Here is a 20,465-nt window from a genome sequence, read left to right on the forward strand (position 1 = left end):
TTTTCTTAAAGAACAAGATTCCCTTCCCTCCATTTGGAGATTGAAATCTGTCTTCTCTTTGCTTCCCAAATTTGAAATAGCTAAATATTTCACAATATCTTTCTTAATTCTGGCATGTAATTCTGTCTTTTGGAAAAAAAATCAAAAAGTGATTCTCAGGATACATCAAATTTGAGGGGAGAACCTAAATGTATAAAGTTCACTCTATTTTCTAACAAGTTTCAGGGAATACCTGAGTTGCAGCAGCAGCACCACTGAGCCTCTTGATTCCCAATTAAAGCTCCACTTCTTATATTAAGCAACTGTAGAACCCTGAGCAAGTTATTTAACTCCTCGAAGCCTGAGTTTCCTCATTTGTAAAATAGAATTATCATGAGATTTAAATGAGATAATTAATATAAAGTTTCTGGAACACAGAGGGCAATTTTAAATTGACAACTTATTTCCTGAGTTTCAGCTGTTCAACTTTCTTCCTTTTAAGTTTGTTTATTCCAGATCTCCTATGACTCCCTGTTCTCCTCAGGGGCAGCAACAACATGCCTCCTGCAGCTGTCTGCCTTTCACAGATAAAATTTTATTAGCATTTTCATAATTTTCCCTGCTTCAACTCAAGTGACTATTCTGATCCCAGTTAGTCACTGAAAAGTAGAATTCATTTCACAATTTGTGTAGCTACTCTTCTGACAATAACATATACATTTCTGACAAAGAATTGCTAGCTTTTACTAAGGTTCCAACACTTCACAAATTACATCCCCTTACTTCATCTAAGGATGAAGTTTTCCTAATCCCATTCCTTTGGACTGAGGCCAGCCTTCTTAAAAATGAATTATGCCTTGGGTCAGGATCAAGGAGGAAGTGAAAACAGTCTCATAAAATGGTCACCCAATACAGTGGAGGTTAGTATCACTAACTATGATAATTCTCCTCCAAGGTGCATAAAGGAAAAGGTTCTTCTTCACCCAGATCCTTCTACTGATCTGTCCTCATTAAATTTCTGGTCTTTTTCCTCTCTGGCTTATTAAATATAATCCCCCTTTGAACTATGATTCTTTCTTTACTTTTATGAATGCCCACCAACTATTATTTCTTCACTTTCCTTTTAAGCCATTAAACATTTTCATCACAGAGAAAGAAATAACAGTATCTTATTTAGTGATCAGATGTTCTTGTGGCATCGCAGTCACTGAGCTGGTAAAGGGGAAATCACCCCTCCCTCACATTCAGCTCACATGGTTTGGGAGGGACGGATTCCACACCCAGCTCCCAGCGTGCGTGTACCCGGCCTCAGTCAAGGGCCATGCCACATTTCCTGGTTAGGATGCCTGATTCAGGAATGGGCCTGTTATTCACTCAAAGCTGGTTCCAGACAGTGAGACTCAGTGATACACTGAGACAGAGGCAGGCAGTCCTCCCTTCTGAAATTATGCTTGAAGGTATCCTAGCCAGACACATTGAGTTAGAAACTAAAGATAGAGAGCAACAGAGTCCTAGAGACCAAAAACCAGAACTACGCTGGATTTCTGTCACAAGTCAATACATTCCTTTTTCCTTTGCAAATTTGAGTTAAATTTTTGTTATTTGCAACTGAAAGATTCCCAAATGATACGCATTATATTTGACTACTTGGCAAAGTTGATAACATTAGGCTTTTGCAACAACTCTGCCAGGTCAAGCAGAACAAGAACATTTGCCATTTTAAAGTAAAAAAAAACCCTGACCTCCAGAGAGATGACACAGCATGGCCAAGATTATGTAACTAGTAAGTTACAGAGCTGCAACTCAAGCCTGGGTCTTTTATATCCCTACTCAATCATAAGTTTTACTTTTCTATAAACATATTATAGAAACTTCCAGTATGCTTACTCCTGCTTGTCTCACCTTGCTAGTTCTCACCTGCTAGTAACAGGAGAATTAGAGGCATTATTAGGCCACCATGCCAAGGGGGAAATCATCACTGTCTTAAAAACAAAGTTATTAAGTGGCAGCACACAGTGGGCCACACATCAGTTCTGACCTTAAACCTCAAAATGCCATCCTCTCATTTTGGAATAAGCACCCTCCCCAGATATAAACACAGGCCTATAAAATTAGGGAGCCTTGATCCCACTCTCAAGAGACAATGATATGTCAGATCTCTAAATAAGAGATAATTACTTATTCCTCAATATTAGCTTTCGAGTTTCTACTGCTTTCCATACTGTCTTGGCCAAAAGCTTATGTAGATTGAGCATGCCTAATCCTAAAATCCAAAATTCAAAACTTTTGAGTACCAGCATGATACCATAAGTGTAAAATTCCACATGTAAGTGCCTAACACAAACTTTGTTCTATGCACAAAACTATCAAAATGATTGTATAAAATTACCTTCAGGTTATGTTTGTAAGGTACATATAAATGAATTTCATGTTTAGAATTTGGTGCCATATATGCAAAGCTTCCAAAATCTGAAAAAATTTAAAATCCAAACACTTCTGTCCCCAAGCATTTTGGATAAGAAATATTTAACCCATATACTATTTTCCTGCATGTGTTTCTATACCTTTTGTCTGAAAGACAGATGTACCAGAGTATGAAGTACCTTTTTGGGAAGATATCACATAAAATCCAACCAATCTCAATTCTTCTTAGCCCCAAAAGATAGAAACAATTGCATGATAATGCAATCATAGTGCCTGAGCTGGAATTTGTCTATAAAACAAAAGCAAACCATAAACAGCAAACAAAAGAAATGGACAGAAACTGTCCTCAAGGCCAAGGTGAAAACAAAGCCTATTTCTCTCCTCTTGGTCATTCCACTTCTTTATTTCCTAGTATATAAGTTAATAAAATTGTATTCACTCCTGCTGAAAAATTATGAATTTTCCTAAACTTCAGTCTAAATGGAAAAATATTCATATTCTCATCATCAGTACTGGTATCCATCTCAGAGCTTCATTTGTAACATGATTTTTGTTAAGGAATTCATGTTATATAAGCTGTAATTTATTTTGTTGAATCATAAAGTTAGTCCTGAAAAACCAAGATTTTAAAAAATTTATTATAATAAATAATGCAAAACTAGAATATTGTCTTTGTGGCTATAAAAACAGAATAAAGGAACAGAATGAAGACATTAGTAAAATAACTAGTCTTTACTTCATATTTATTTTTCAAAGTGATGCACAATCCTGAATATGCATGCCTATTCCACTTTTTTTTAATCCACTAGGACAATCATAAAATAAAAAACAATGAAATACAATTTTAGTAACAATTCAAAAGAAACTCCTATTGAGACACTTATTACAGCTGTGTTTCTCATGCCATAACTAAAATACTTAGCTTGAAAACTACACTGTGATTTGCTGCTCTAATTGATGTATATTTTTATCTCTCTGTACTGTTGCTGTCAACACTTTACTACATGAAGAAAACAGAGACCAAAACAGCAAGGAGGAGTTTAAACATAAAACAGCAGGGGAGTTGTTTATTTTTTACAAGAGAATATTTTATATAGAAGGAATAACAAACTAGAGATCTAAAGAATAATGAGAGATTACTTAATACTGAATGTAGACATATTCCATTATTGGAAAATATACTATTTAGAGCATTTAATAACGAATGTCATATTGGTAAACTCTGTCATTTTGACAGATGGAATTTTATGGCAAATACTTTTTTTGTTTGTTTTAGAGATGTGCTCTCACTAGGTTGCCCAGGCTGGAGCACAATGGTGAATCCACAGGTGCAGTTATGGAACACTACAGCCTGGAGCTCCTGGTCTCAAGTGATCCTCCCACCTCAGCCTTCCAAATAGCTGGAACGACAAGTATATGCCACTGCACCAAGCAGGCAAATAATTTTTAATAAATAATTTATCCAAGAATAAAATATTCAATTGAGATTCCAATCTTAAGGTTCAAATAATTGTTTAAAAGATCCTGAAATAATAGAAAATTTTAATCCCATATAACTGATATCATAAATCCAAATCAATTCTGATAACAGAACAAGTATCGTAAGTTTCCCCTCTAAGTTTTAAAATGTAAATATTTCAAAAGGTACTTGTAAATCTGTAATTATGTATTAAAAACAACTATCTGAGTGTTTTTAGGGTGAGACAGAAGATTAGAGTTTAAATACCAGATCTGCCACCATTTTTCGATGAACAGAGAAAGCAGATTTTTAAAGTCAGAACAAAGTTCAAATTCCAGTTCCACATGCTAACTAGCCATGTGACCCTTGGCAAATTAGTCTTCCTGATTCTAGATTCTAGCACATGTAAAATGGGGAAAATAACACCCCACATAGATCATAAGGATTAAATGACACATACACCCCACACACAGCTATGTTGTGTGATTGTGTATAAATGAATAGTATACTATTTCATAAATGTTACCTTCCATCTTTTTCCTTTCTTATCTGTAATATTGATACCTTTTTCTGAATCTTTAAAATAGTGAGTCTGTCTTCCATATCCCTTTTAGTTCTCTAAATTTAAATCTAGAGAGCACATTAACATCCTTTCTCTCAAGTAGTGGGTGCTACACATGTACCACTTCACAGTATTTTAAAATATAAATATAAATGCTTTCAAAAATATCTTCCACCAGTAACTTTTTATAACGTGTCCACAATCTCTTCAACAACCCTTGGGGCCAGATGTGTTTTAGAGTTGAGAAATTGTTTAATTTTAGAAAGGTAATGATATGCACATATCATATATTACATAATGCTCCCAGCAGAATGAAGGAGAGCAACCTTTAATCAAACATATTAATATTTCTGTACCAAATGATGTTCATGCTAAGTGGGATAAAGTAAAGACTATAAATAGTCTAATGTATGACGGTAGGCAGAATTCTCAAGATGTCCCCCAAGATTCCCATTCCCTATTTAAGCAAACACTAATTTGGGTGCTCCATGAAGAGACTTTGCAGATGGAATCAGGGGTATTAACAAGCTGAGTTTAAAATACGGAGATTCTCGTGGTGGCTCACAACAGTAATCCCAGCACTTTGGGAGGCCAAGGTGGGCAGATTACGAGGTCAGAAGTTCGAGTCCAGCCTGACCAACAGAGTGAAACCTGGTCTCTACTAAAAATACAAAAATTAGCCGGGCATGGTGGTGCACACCTGTAGTTGAAGCTACTTGGGAGGCTGAGGCAGGAGAATCACCTGCACTCGGGAGGCGGAGGTTGCAGTGAGCTGAGATTGTGCCACTACACTCCACCTTGAGCAACAGAGCAAGATTGTCTCAAAAAAAAAAAAAATAGGGATATTCCCCTGCATTGTCTGAAGGGGTCTAATGTAATCCCATGAGCCCTGTGATGGTTAATATTGAGTGTCAACTTGACTGGATTGAAGGATGCAAAGTATTATTCCTGGGCGTGTCTGTAAGGGTGTTGCCAAAGGATATTAACATTTGAGTCAGTGGACTGGGAGAGGCAGACCCACTCTCAATCTGGGTGGGCACCATCTAATCAGCTGCAAGTGTGCTTAGGATAAAAGCAGGTAGTGGAACCTGAAAGGTCTAGACTGGCTAAGTCTTCCAGCTTCCATCTTCCTCCTGTGCTGGATGCTTCCTGCCTTCGAAGATCAAACTCCAAGTTCTTCAGCTTTGGGACTCTCGGACATACACCAGTGGTTTGCCAGGGGCTCTCAGGCCTTCGGCCATAGACTGAAGGCTGCACTGTCAGCTTCCCTACTTTTGAGGTTTTGGGACTAGGACTGGCTTCCTTGCTCCTCAGCTTGCAGATGGCCTACTATGGGACTTCACCTTATGATCCTGTGAGTCAATACTCCTTAATAAACTCTCTTTCATACATACATCTATCCTATTAGTCCTGTCCCTGACTGATACAAGCCCTTAGAAGCAGAAGAGGAAGGCAGAAGGGTTGGTGGGAAAGATATGGTGGAGGAAGATAGCAGAAGAGAGATGAGGCAAAAGGGGAGGTTTGAGAGATTCAAAGCCTGTGAAGGACTTGATTGACCCCTGTTGCCTTTGAAAGTGGAGGAAGGGGACCACCACTCAGGGAATGCAGGCAGCCCCTGCAATAATCCAGGGCCAACAGCCAGCAAAGGAGTGGGAGCCTCAGCTATAATCTCAAGGAACTGAATTGTGCCAACAACCTAAAAAGGCTTGGAAGTAGATTCTTCTCCAGAGCCTCTACACAGAAGCATAGACCAGATGACTCAGGCTTGTGAGACTCTAGGCAGAGAATCCATCTGAGCTTCACTGTACCCAGACTTCTGACCCATGGAAACTATGAGATAATAAATGTGTATTGGTTTAAGCAGCTAAAGTTAACAGCAGCAATACAAAACTAATTCATGCATATTACGTGAGGCTTTTATTGCCAAATGAGGTGCTCCAAGTTTACAAAATGTTACTACTGCTTTCAGAGCTTTGGGGGTTTTAAAATTGCACTGAAGAGATTCAGAACTATTTATTTCTGTTCTTTAAATATAGTCAGTAGGTTTACCAAGTTAATAAACATGAATACGGCTTTGAAACTTTTAGTAAAACCTTATTATTAACAAACAAACAAACTCCAATAGTAATCTCACTGCCTAACTCCCTTTCAGTCCTAACGTTTTCAGAGTTAAACGGTTCCTTCAAGACAGCTGAACTCATGGCAACCCTTTAAAGGAAAGGGCCTCTGTTAGCTAATAATAACTAAACACTTACTGAGCACCTCTACATGCCAAGCACTGTTTTTGGTGTTTCATATGCATTAACTCATTAAACCTGTCAGCTACCCAATAAAATAGGCACTACTGCCACTCCTATTTCACAAGTGGATAAATCTAGGCAATGAGCAGTTAACCGACTTACCCAAGATCACACAGTAAGTGGGATAAAGCCAGGCAGCCTGGCTACAAAGTCTATGCTGTGAACCGATTTGGTAACACTGCCTCTCATGTTGATACAGATACCATTTAATCAAATACCCACAATTGGCACAACAAATATAAGGTATCGTGACCCCAGAATTTATGGGGTAAACCTTTTACTATATGAACCCCACACTGATCACTTTGGGAGGCTGCATGTCCCAATAACATTCCCTTCAGTGTTATGAACTGAATGCTTGCTTCCCCCTCAAATTCAGATGTGGAAATCCTAACCTCCAATGTGATTATATCAGGAGCTGGGACCTTTGAGAAGTGATTAGGTCATGACAGTAGATTGGAATTCATGCTCTTAGAAGAAGAGACATGAAAAACTATTTTTCTCTCTGTCATTCAAGGATACAGCAAGAAGGTAGCTACGTGCAAACTAGGAAGAAGGCCCTCAACAAGACAGAATCAGCCTGTACCTTGATTTTGGACTCCTCAGCCTTTGGATCTGTAAGGAATACATTTCTGTTTTTAAGCCACCCAGTCCTTATGGTATTTTTGTTATGGAAGCCAAAGCTAAGACATCACAAAGTACACAGTACATTAACCAGCCAACCAGCACATCTATTGCCAGAGGTTTCCTGTTGTGCTGCCTTTCCTGCCCCCATGATTACAAACTTCTAGAAAGTTGTGCCTCCTATTGGATCTAAAATCCCAATAACCTGGTGCCACGGCCATGTCCATATTATTGCAAAATAAACCTGTAGTGACTGACTGAGTAGCTAATTAACACATTTCCAGATTAAGAGTGCAATATCTCAGGTCACAGAAAGTTACAGAGGGCCCAGTAGGAATCTTCTTTGATGTTATTCATAATGGCCAAACATGTTTAGAACAAACAAACATCTGGTCATGGTTTTCAACAGTATTTATCCAGAAGACACTATGTTTATTAGAATATAAGTAAGAACAGTTTTAATTATTGAATTTTAAAAACATTCCTATTCAAATATCTGTAAGGGAATGAGTGGCATATCAGTGTAGGGTTGAGGTTTGGACTACATCAAGATAGTGAGAAAAAACTATAGCAGGTGAATGTCATGCAGAAAAACACTAGATCAGTGGCTCTCAAACTTGAACCAAATAACCCAGAGAGCTTCTAAAAGCACAGTTTTTTAGGTCCCATCCATCAGCAATTCTGATTCAGTAGGTCTGGGTGAGAACCTGGAATGTGCATTTCTAAGAAGTTTCCCACGATGATGCTGCTGGTCCCAGGGACCACTCTGGAAAACCACTGTACTATCTGGTCTATCAGAGTAGGAAGGGACCCAGGTATTGGGAGTTTTTAAAATTCCCCAGGTTATTATGATGTGTAGCCAGGGTTGAAACCACTGGGCTAGGAAAACAGTTAAATGAGGAAGACATGGTGGAAACTATGTCTTCCTCATTTAACTGTTTTCCTAGCCCAGTGGTTTGCATGACTGGGATAACCCGTCACAAAAGGTAAGATGTCCTTGGGTTTGCACGCTAATTTATGGCCTGTGTTAGCTTTGGAAAAGGATATCAAAAGGAAAGCCCTTCTAGACGCTGCCTAATAGCAATCAACGGTGTTCATGAGAGAAAATCCTATGCCACTCCATCCAGGCACTTAGATTCCCAAGATCATTTTTGCAGAGGGAAGGATAGACTAATATCTGTTATTTCTCTAAATCCTTTGGTATTCACATCCATAGCTATGTGTTACCAGTTAACTAAAAGCCCTTAAAAAATACATGCTAGAAAGCTGTTTCAAAGCCATTTCACCACATGGGCATTGAAGAAGACCCACTTGTGTGATAAACTTGGCAGTTTCTGTGATTACACACTTTAAATGCAAGGTACATAGCAAAGTGAGAACTGAAAGTTTCTGTGACCTCTATTAAGCTTTGTTGTCTGTTATAATCTGAGCTATAGTCTACAGGAGGAATCAGGGTGGGATCAGAAAAAAAAAGAACACTTTAAAAAGAAGAGATATGAATTAGACCCACATCAAAATTAGATCCAGAAAGGGAGAAAGTAATGGGGAAAAAGGTTACTCAAGTGACAACAAGGCTATCAGATCTCCACAGTCAAAGTTTGGCTAAAGAATGACAGTAACCATTTTCACAAAGTGAAACAAAGCCACAACATAATTTTTGTAAAAAGAGGGATTTTTAGTATATTCTTTATATCAGAAAATTCAGACACTTTCATGATTATTATTACTGATTATAAACAATTTTATTATTTATTAATAAGCTGATTTTGTTTTTTCTCCGAATGATTATTGCTTTAATGTATGGAATTTCTCTGAGTAGTCTAGTGTAAATATGGCTTCATGGGCTCAAATAACCCTTTTAGTAGGGCTAGTTCTGTGTATATATCGCTTTTTGAACAGTGAAGTTTAAGAGACATCATAGTACTCAAAATCTTCCCCTGTCCTAAAATATCACCTATTGGAGTCAATCCTTTGAGTTACCCCAAAGAGGCAAGAATATCTCCAAGAAGTCACATACATGGACTGAGAAGGGGGCTAGAACCAACCAATTTATCTTCATGAATTGATTTATCAGAGAAGAAGCAATAAACAGAACCAAGATATCAGGGTGACCACACTGCACGGCAGAAGGAAGAAGAGAATGCATGTGACAGGTAAGGTGATGGAAGGACCTTTAGAATGGCCTGAGGCATACTGACTTTCCGACAGAGGGAAGCTATAGGTTCAGGTGGTGTCCAGAGTAAGTCAGCTGAAGAACTGAATTTCATAGTGTGCCCAGGGCTATTCTTGCACAGTCTGACATTCAATACTTCTAATTTAATTATTCTTCTATTTACAGTAGAAGTTACTAAAATGAAAAAAAAATTAAAGCAATTTATTACAGGATCTCAGTGGGGATGAATAATAAGATATATAAAGATAACCAATAAATAAAATTCAATACGAATTCCCAGGTTTTACTGTTGCATGCCTCATTATTTTTGATAAAAGGAGCACCTGTTGGATCAAGTGTAAAGGGGTATACATTTAGTAGACAGAGGGCTCTCATTTCAGCAAGGCTGTGGAATGAACTCAGCAGCAGTACCACAATAGCACTCAAGTCTATTTATTCCTCAAGGTTACCTTTACCAAAATTCTCTTTGGCAGACTCTCTGGCTATCTCTCCAATATCCACCCCATATGCCACTAGTCAATAGATCCCTTGTTTGGTCAGTGATCCTCTCTTCTCCTATATGACTCGGGGAAAGGTGAACTCGCCCCATTTCTGGGGTAATCCTGACTAGTATCAACTAATCACAGCGGTACCTTTTTCTTTACCAAAGTTTAAGAGGAGTTTTGACCCAGTTCTGGCCAATGAGACCTCTGAAGTTTTGGTGAAGAGGTTCCCTGGTTCCCTACAATGAGTCAGAGGAAGACGTGGTCTTTTTGTCTTCTCTGGACCCAAGAATGACAAAGTAGCATGGCTGGAGTCACACTTGGGGCTGCACAACCTCTGGATATACAGTTATAGGAGATCATGAATCTCCTTTCAAGATCCTTGAGTCAGACTTTTTTTGTTACTTTCAGTCCAAAGCATTATGAAAGTGTGCTATAGAAAAACAATTTATGAATAAGTAAGCAATAATAGGAATAAGCAAAATCTCCACTTATAGTAGAACTAAAAATGAATACCACCTATGGAAATCAGGAATTATTTTGATAATCAAAACCACGAATCAAAGCTTCTTATTCAATATTTCAAAACATATCAAGTGTCTATATTCATGACTAATCAAACTTCCATACCGCTATCAAAGTTATCTTCCTGAAAAATGTACTAACCTTAACATTCACTTAAAAACCTTGACAGTCCTCCATTACCAACGAAATGAAGTTCCCCTTTGTTAGTGGAGCCATCAACACCTTTGTTAGTGGAGTCATCAACACCTTCCCTAGGCCCCAACCAAACAAGGTATTCTTAGTCTCCCAGCCCTCCCCAGGCCCCTGAACTTCATATAACTCTCCGGGGGCACTTTCATATCACTATATCCATGTTCCATCTCTTTCCTCTGCTTTAGATAACCCTGCTGTAGCAAAATCTTACACAGTTTTGAAAGCCACAAAGAACACCAATTTTTCTATGAAACTTTATCAGAAGCCCTTTAACCAGGCAAGATTGCTCATTCTTTCCCTGGGTTGATACCATCTCGCACTATAGATCACCAGATAAATATCTGTTTCCTCTAAATGGTCAAGAGTGGTTTGAACACAGAGATAATTTCTCTGATCTGAGCTGAATCTGATTAAGGTTCACTTATCTCTGATCAAATGTCTTTCAGTTGTGAGAGAAAAACAGATTAAGGATTTCACTAGTGAGTTTTAAGAGTGTTTCAATCTTGGGAAGAGTAAGAACTTACCCCTTTAAAATTCTAATGTTTCTTTAAAATCCTGATTACCACCTCAAACTCACTATAGTTAACTACCACGGCATTCTAAAAACAGCTATTTCTGAGATCTTATATTTCACTCAATTTAATTAATATGTGCAAAGCAATCCACCCAAAAGTCAAAGAATTGAAATGCTTGTCACTGATTTGTGTGTTGGTTCAATACTTGATTAAAAATAAGAATAGTGATAGCTGTCAGTCTTTGGCATTTTTTAATATAATAAGTTAAGATGATAATAAACAACTGAAACAGGGAAATGAAGACAAGGATTAGTCTATAAACTAGTCATCATAAAAAACTAGAAATCAATTCTAAGATATAATAAAAAGTCAATATGATTGTCCCAGAGCGCAAGAAGGCTCTCTTCCTGTCCCAGAATACAAAGAAGCACTTAAAGATTAATAGGGTTATGTCAAAAAAACACAGAAATCAAAAGGGCTTCTATAAGCCAACTTTAGAAAAATTTGAATATCACAAAGAAACATGATTGAAATTGAGTGTAAATATCACATAAATAAAAATCCACAAGTCCATTCTGCATTCAATTATTTTAAAAGAAGGAGAAAGGCTGGGCGCAGTGGCTCACGTCTGTAATCCCAGAACTTTGGGAGGCCAAGGCAAGTGGATCACTTGAGGTGAGGAGTTTGAGACCAGCCTGGCCAACATGGCAAAACTCTGTCTCTACTAAAAATACAAAAAAATTAGTTGGGTGTGATGGCAAGCGCCTGTAATCCCAGCTACTCGGGAGACTGAGGCATGAGAATCAATTGAACCTGGGAGGCGGAGGTTGCAGTGAGCTGAGATGGCACCACTGCCCTCCAGCCTGGGTTACAGAGAGAGACTCTGTCTCAAAAAAAAAGGGAAAAATAAATGTACCTTTTGTTTAGGGATGGATATATAAGTGATAAAACTATAAAGAAAAATCACTGAACTGATTATCACAGAAGTCAGGGTGATTGTTTCCAATAGTGGGGAGGGAGAGTGTACACTGGAGGATTGTGGAACACTGCTAATGTTTCATACTTGGGTAGAGTTATCTTAATAATTATTCTGGTTCTCAATAATTATTTAAAAATTATTCATGTATGTTACTTATTTGGTATATATGTTAGACTTCAATATTTTAAAAGTATTTAAAGTAAATGACTTTTCATCAGTTACAATGTAAAAATATACAATGAGCAAAGGTTAGTGTCTGTAGAAAAATGATCTATAACAATCTCCAGCAGATAGTATACTTCTGTTCAATAAAGCTCCATTGCACTCTCAGTGCCATTGGCCATACCTCTGTCATGCTCCTTAAGGTATTCCACCAATAGTAGAATCCCACCCCTTAAAAAGTTTCAAAAGTTCAACACAGATTTCAAAAGTAGAGTTTTATTATAAATCAAAAACATAAGATCATAGCCATGAGAAGTATGGAACTCTTTCCAGATTTGCAGGAGACATGAAACTGAAAACCTGAAGCCTTAGTAACTATTTATACTTGACATCATCCCTCCTGCAAAATAGAATTTATAGAAAAACAGCTGTTATAGCACCATTTTAAAAAATCAAAAGTCCACTTTGGCATATAGCTTAGCATTTCTCAAAGCATAAAACTACCATATGATCCAACCATTCCACTTCTAGGTATCTATCCAAGAGAAATGAAAACATCTAGGAACACAAAGACTTCACAGACAGATTGTTCATAGCAACATTATTCATACTAGCCAAACGCTAGAAAAAACCCAAATGTCCACCGAATGGGTAGTCACAATGTGATATATCAACACAATGAAATAATATTTAGTAATAAAAGGAATGAACTGACACATACAGCATAGATGAACTTCAAAAACATGCCAAGTAAAAGAAGCCAGATACAAGAATACATAGTGTATAATTCCCTTTATAAGAAATGTCCAGAAAAGACAAATTTATAAAGACAGAAAGTAGATTAGTGATTGCGTTGGGCTGGGACCAGGAATGAGGTTTACATGTAAATGGCAATAAACAATCTTGTTGAGAAATGAAAATTATTTAAAAATTGAATTTTGGTAATTGCTGCACCACTCAGTAAAGGTACTGAAAATCACTGAATTGTATACTTGAAATGGGTGACTTTTATGAAATATTAAAAAAAATTTTTTTTTTTTGAGATGGAGTCTCACTCTGTCGCCCAGGCTGGAGTGCAGTGGCGCAATCTCAGCTCACTGCAAGCTCTGCCTCCGGGGTTCATGCCATTGTCTTGCCTCAGCCCTCCGAGTAGCTGGGACTACAGGCACCCGCCACCATGCCTGGCTAATTTTTTTGTATTTTTAGTAGAGATGGGGTTTCACCATGTTAGCCAGGATGGTCTCAATCTCCTGACCTCATGGTCCACCCGCCCTGGCCTCCCAAAGTGCTGGGATTACAGGCGTGAGCCACTGCGCCCAGCCAATAAAATTATTTTAAAAAATAAAAACTATTTCATTGTACACAATAAATATGTTCCTAAGCTAGGTGTGGTGGCTCATGTCTGTAATCTCAACATTTTGGGAGACTGAGGCAGGCAATCATTTGAGTTCGAGACTAGCCTATGCAACATGGTAAAACCCTGTTTCCACTAAAAATACAAAAATTAGCCAGGCATGTTGGTGCAGACCTGTAGTCCCAGCTACTCAGGAGGGTGAGATGGGAGGATTGCTTGTGCCCAGGGGGTTGAGGCTATAGTAAGCCGAGATCAGGCCATTGCACTCCCAGACTGGGCGACAGAGCGAGATCCTGTCTCAAAAAAAAAAAGGTCCTAAAAGTTTATATATTTGGTAAGATAACCACAAATAAAAATAGGATTCAGAAAGAGGATATAAGAACAGGAACAGGGGAAATTTTAGAAATTATTTTCCGAGAAGCACACACAGATAAATATGGATAAAGGTAAAACACTCCATGGTGTGGACAATTCCTTGCAAAACTATAATTTCTCAAAGTTGGGCTCAAAAACAAGTAGAAAAACGTGAATATATCAATAGAAATCAAAAAATTGTTTATCAAAGATTTCTGTCTTAAAAACCTTCCAGGACTAGTCAGCTTTCCCATTGGTGACACCAACCCTCCACAACAAGGCCTGTAGATAGGTTTGGGCTTGTGGGTTCTTCAAGAAACCACTCTGGCAGATGTTAGCAGGCATCACTAGTGAAGGGAAACTGCCCAGCAGACCAGCTGTCTGCAGGTCTCTGCAGGGGGATCTATCAGTGGCAGGAATGTGATTATAAAATTAAAAGCTAGGGACCAATCTCAGAAATAGTTAAAGGAAACACTTAGGGAATATAATTAATTTACACCAAGAATGTCAGCAGGGGCTTGTGCCATAATAACTAAGATAAAAAACGGGAATGGTAATTCTACTTCATAGTTACAACCAGAGAAGCCAGCAACATATGGGACAAAACAATGAATTATCCAACATGACAAAATCAAGTTTATTATCGGCATTGAGAATAATTTTTAATAATGGGAAACATTAATATAATAAATCATAATAACAGGTCAACTGATAAAATCCAAACCTACCTAAAGGCCTTGTTGTGGAGGGTTAGTGTCACCGATGGGAAAGCCGACTAGCCCTGGAAGCTTTAACTGACTAGACAAACATTCAATAAAATCTAATGCCTATTCCTTAAAATACAAAAGATACTGCTTTAACAAATAAAGACTAGCTCTCACAAATCAATAATCAACACTCTACTTACTTAACAATGAACAAGAGTTATTTTTATTACCAAAAAAACACAATATAAAAATGCTATTATTACCAAATTATACAGTTCAGAAACTTTTAGAAAAAGAGTTAGGGTAGGAAATAGTAGTAAGCAACATTTTGAAAAGAAAAACTCCAATGATTTGCCATTCATGTTATTGTCAAACTAGAATGTTACATTCAAACCTAAGAGAAACAATTAAAAGCCATTAGCAAAAATAAGAAAGTTCAATAAGGTGCAACACAAACCAATGGCTTTCCTTTATAACACCAATAAATAATTATGAAATATGATGGAAAAATATTACATCCACGGTAGCAACAAAAACAAATACAATTCCTAGGAAAATATTCTACAAAATATGTTCAGGGCCTATAAAAACAAAAATACTGAATTTTACTGACATATAAGAGAATGCTTAACATTTAAAAAAATACACTGTGATGTTGGATGGGAAGATTCAGCACTGTAAAAATGTCTATTTTTTCCAAATTAAAATATAAGTTTAGTGACAGTCCAATAAATTCAATAAAGTGACAGTCCAGTAAAGGAAGAATGACAAAATTATTCTGAATTTCTGTTTTAAAAGAGGCAAAAAATCTAAGAAAATTTTGCAAAAGAAAACTAATAATGGAACTTATTTCCATACTAGCTATTAAAACACATTATAAAGCTACAATAAATAGTATGATGGTACTAAGCCCTAAAAATCAATGAATAGATCTTCAGAAGACATTGCTTTGAAAAAACATTAAAATATATAATAACTGGGCCAGGCATGGTGGCTCATGCCTGTAATCCCAGCACTTTGGGAGGCCGAGGGAGGTGGATCACCTGAGGTCAGCAGTTCGAGACCAGTCTGACCAACATGGAGAAACCCTGTCTCTACTAAAAATACAAAATTAGCTGGGCATGGTGGTGCACTGTAATTCCAGCTACTCGGGAGGCTCAGGCAGAAGAATCACTTGAACCCAGGAGGCAGAGATTGCAGTGAGCCGAGATCGCACCATTGCACTCTAGCCTGGGCAAAGACAGCAAAACTCCGTCTCAAAATAATAATAATAATAAATGTATGTAATAACTGAATCTGATGAATAAACATTATAAGCCAGTAGGGGAAGGAGTGAATAATGCAACAAATGGTGTGGGGAAAATCAATAACCTCTGTTTAGACTTTCACCCAAAGTCTTTCTGTTGCCCACAAGGCCCTAGATATTTTAGTTCCTTCTACTTTTCCAAACGCATTTAATAACTTGACTATCCCTGTTCCAACCTCCTTAGCCACATTTCTGTCTCTCAAGCATGCTAAGCTTGTTCCTGCCACAGGGCCCTGACCCTTGCTGTTCCCTCTGCATGGGGGCCCCTTACTTTCAAATGCCACCTCCTTAGAGATGGCCTGTCCCTGACAACAAATTCTCGAAGGCGCTATTTTCATCCTCACACCAGGCACTCTCTATAAATGGCACTGTCACTCTCTGAAATTACCTTATTTAAAATGTTCATTGTTTGTTTCTCTGGCTAGATGCAAATTCCCTAAGAGTAAAGTCTTTGTTTCCTTTCTTCTCAAGTCTAAGTCTTCAGGGTCTAGAGAAGCTTTTAGCATTACTAGAGGCTTAGAAAACGTGTGTGTGTGTGTATACATATATCTGTATGTATATATGTTTATATGTATATGTATATTCCTATATATGGGGTGTGCATGTGTGTGTGTGTATATATATACATATGAAATGAAAATAAGGATTCCAAACTACTCCAAACACAGATCTGTCTTATACACAATAACTTTGTATTAAATGTACATGGAAACAAATATTCACCATAATGAATTCAGTGGAACAGCGAAGCATTCAGTTACAGATTTATTAATAACAGTGAGTTATCTATTGTTATTCATTATCATCACATAACATCATCATTTAATTATAATCTTATCCTCATCACTTATTTTTATCATCATCAGCAGCCACACTGTAAATATAGCATGATGAGACTCTTCCAGATCTAACTTTCAATTCCCATTGAATTCAGATCCTGTCTTTTACCCATGGTGATTCTTACTTTCCCTACAAATTCAAGGGCCACAGTGTAAAGCAAGCAAGAGGTAACTATTGGAAATGCTTTCTCTAAATGAGAGAAAGCAAGACTAAATGTGCTCTTTTGAACAGAATCTGGGAGTTCCTTGTCTAACCCTGCTTCTGCTTCTCTCTCTCCCTATTCCCTACCTCCATGCCACCTCCCATTCTTCAGGGGCAACCCCATCTGCTGACATCTGTCATGCTTCAGTTCCTAGTTGTCCTCCCACCACTTACTGTAAAACTGGGGGAAAAGAAGACTGCTATAAGGATCATACAGTGAGAAAAACCATTTCGTTGTTATTGAAATAAGGCAAGAAGCTGAGAATCTGTAAAATACACTCAAAATTTAGGCACTGGACCATCCAAGATCTGAGAGCTGTACAACAGAATCCCTTCCAAAAAAAGCAGGCTATAAAAGATTTTTTTCTAATTGTTATATATTTCACATCATAAACAACCAACCACAGTCCAAAGGCAGTGCTTGCTTCTTTGTTGGGGGGCTACGCATGGTTTTTGTCAGGTCCCCTGTTGCAAAGGATCAAATAGTTCTCCTGAAAGGAAATGTTTTTCAACATCCTTGCATTGTTTGGAGCAGTTTAATTATCCACTTCTTCAAGAACAGGAGATGTACAAGAAAAAAAAAACTGGACTGAATCGCTCAGATAATAGTTACATGTCCTTATTGAGCTTTCTTCTTTCTGAGGAATGTTTTACAATAAAGTATAAGACTTATTGCTGACCTCTGGAAAGGTCCAATGCAGCCTCAGGACTAGTGTGGCCAGACCAGGCCATATGTTTGATTTTGTTAATACATCTGTCCTAAAGAGTGAAATTTGACAACTATGACCCCATGAAGAAAAACTACTCCCCACCCTTTTCTTGATAATTTTAATGAAACAGAAACTGGCTGTGCTTTTCATTTTTAACCTTTCCATATTTTTATCAGCCTCCTGTGGAAGTTACTACTCAAAGGTTAAACTCTTGTATAATCTACTTATAGGTAATTTTATTCACTGAACATTAAGAAAAAACATTATGTAATGATACTTTTCCAGCCATTGCAATCAAAAAATATGTATTATTGGATCCATCCTGCAACCAGAAGCTAGCTACACATAGACTTATTTAATTTTCCTCCAGTTAAAAAAAATTTCTGTATGTTCCACAGCCCCAGAATTGCTTCATAAGAAAAAAAAAAGTTTAAAGAACATATTGTTTTTCACGTTCCTGCTCCTTAACCAACTTAAGACAATACACAAACTAAAACCATGAAACAAAAACATTCTACATAAAAATAAGATGAACATTTTTGTATCACATCATGATTTTTATAGTATAAAGATAACAGCTACTTGCCACCTATGTTTAATATTGATCCCAGGCAAAAAAAAAAATGAGCACACTGCATGTTTCTCAGCCCAGGCTACCTCCATTTATGCTCTTATTTAATTGTTTACATGTCTTGTAATTGCAAATTTGCATTGAAATAGAAAGAAAAATGCCCAATAGAGGTTTCTGCCAGTATCTCAAAAGAAATTTTGCTTCAACCCCGGTATTCCAAACTTCATGCTTTGATAAGTATGACCATATGTGTGTCTCCTTCAGGAACAGAAAGTCTTTGGACTCGGATGTCTCCAAAGTAAGTGAGGCAGTTTGGCCAGAATGGACATGAATAAATATCCGTTCTTCATTTGAGTATTAAAAGTCAAGGAATTACAAACGTCAGGAAGCAGAAAACACAGATTACCAACAGGGACAATGATTTCAAAGAGGGATGGAAGGGAGTTATTAAAATAGAGACCTAAGAACGTGACTTTCCAAATCACACCTAGTATCTACATGTGGCTTTCAGTAGCTAGTCTCAAACATGTATCTTCTTTTTTGCTGTTTCACTCTTCCTCTCCTGGTCATTTCACCTCTGTCTCCTGGCTAATCCTATCCTCTGGTTTCTGAGTCAATATGACTCTCAGCCTGGAGTTTAGCCCCTACACTGTGTTAAGGACATATCAGTGAAGCAAAGAAAATCTCTGCCCTCAAGCAGCTTACATTCTAGGAGTAGGAAAAAGACTATAGACCAAATAAATAATCAAAATATCAAATATTAGATGGCCATGCATCAATAATGGTAGGCAAACTTCTTTGACCTATAAAAATGACAATGTCATAAGAGTTCCTCTGTATATTAAATGGTGATAAGTATTATTTTTAAAATGAAGCAGAGAAGGAGACTAGGTAGTAAAGCAGATGAGGGAGTGAAGGCAGAGAGGGTTATTGAGCATTTAAAATATGGCTAATGCAACTGAAGAACAGAATTTTTAGTTTTATTTGAATGAATTAATTTAAATTTAAACAGCCACAAGTGGCTAATGGCTACCTATCCAGATAACATGGTCCTAAGTCTTGCCTCTTACATGCTTTTTAAAATTAACTGACAGTCTTCCACCTAGCTGATTCCCCATTGCAGACAACTTAGGCTCTAATTCTCACTTTTGGTCGATTTGCCTGAATTTCTGGCCTCAGACTTTCTTCCTGAATGGTTGTAGAAATGCTTCCAAAAAACTATGGCCCAATGCTGCCCAGCTCAGAAGCATAGGCCTGGCAGAACCCTGGTATCTGCCTACTTGCCCATGATCAGAAGTAGGATAGAAACCCTTTTTTAAAAAAGTGAACAGTAACTAACCAGATTTATTAAACACTACATTTAGACCAAATGAATGAGATTAAATACAGCAACAAATCAAAAGCACCTTCCAAACCTAAAATTCTAGGTAGACAACTATTTCTAAAATTATATTGTATTCACAGGATAATCCCAGGACCAGAAACCTCACAGAAATCCACCACCATATCAAAGCATCTAATGAACTCCAGGTATTATTTAGCATCACCTATCATGCAGCCAGTCCTCTGAATCATTAATCAAAAAGTGCAACCTTCTCTTTCCTGCTGTTCTCAAGGAAGATACTTCAATACCCAAAGTATTATTTTCATAATTTACTGTCATTCACAGGAAACTTAAGCTATAGATATTCTTACAAAAAATATTGGGGTAACTCTTGCCTTTCATTTTACATTATTAAATCTAATATAGGTGCTCAATTTCAAATGAATATACATTTCTTGCTATCTGCCAGACTTTATAACCTACAGTCAACAAGTATAGTTTCAAATGTAATATTTAACTGGTATAGGAAGATGAAGTAAAATATAGCAAGAAAAAACTTTACAAGTGGAAAAGAAAGTGGATTTAATGTGTATCTGACAAAAGCAAGCGCAGCTCAACACTTACTGATTTAGCACGACGTCAAGAATGAACGACGTTCCAAAGGCATCAACCTGGAAGCTTGCTTGGTCAACATGAGTCAACTACAATATCAAAAAGAAAAA

General features: G+C 37.3%; 1 protein-coding gene across 11 annotated transcripts in view; it reads right to left on the reverse strand.

Annotated features, from left to right (window-relative positions):
* ADAM22 (ADAM metallopeptidase domain 22) overlaps positions 1 to 20,465 on the reverse strand; it is a 262,714-nt gene that overhangs the window by 196,594 nt on the left and 45,655 nt on the right. For all 11 annotated transcript variants that reach the window (XM_025378403.1, XM_025378401.1, XM_025378400.1 and 8 more), the window contains one exon: positions 20,368 to 20,444. In XM_025378403.1, the coding sequence (XP_025234188.1) occupies positions 20,368 to 20,444 (77 nt within the window). The remainder of the gene's footprint in view (positions 1 to 20,367; positions 20,445 to 20,465) is intronic.

This window comes from Theropithecus gelada, chromosome 3 (assembly GCF_003255815.1).
Source record: "Theropithecus gelada isolate Dixy chromosome 3, Tgel_1.0, whole genome shotgun sequence".
NCBI classification, from domain to species: Eukaryota; Metazoa; Chordata; class Mammalia; order Primates; family Cercopithecidae; genus Theropithecus; species Theropithecus gelada.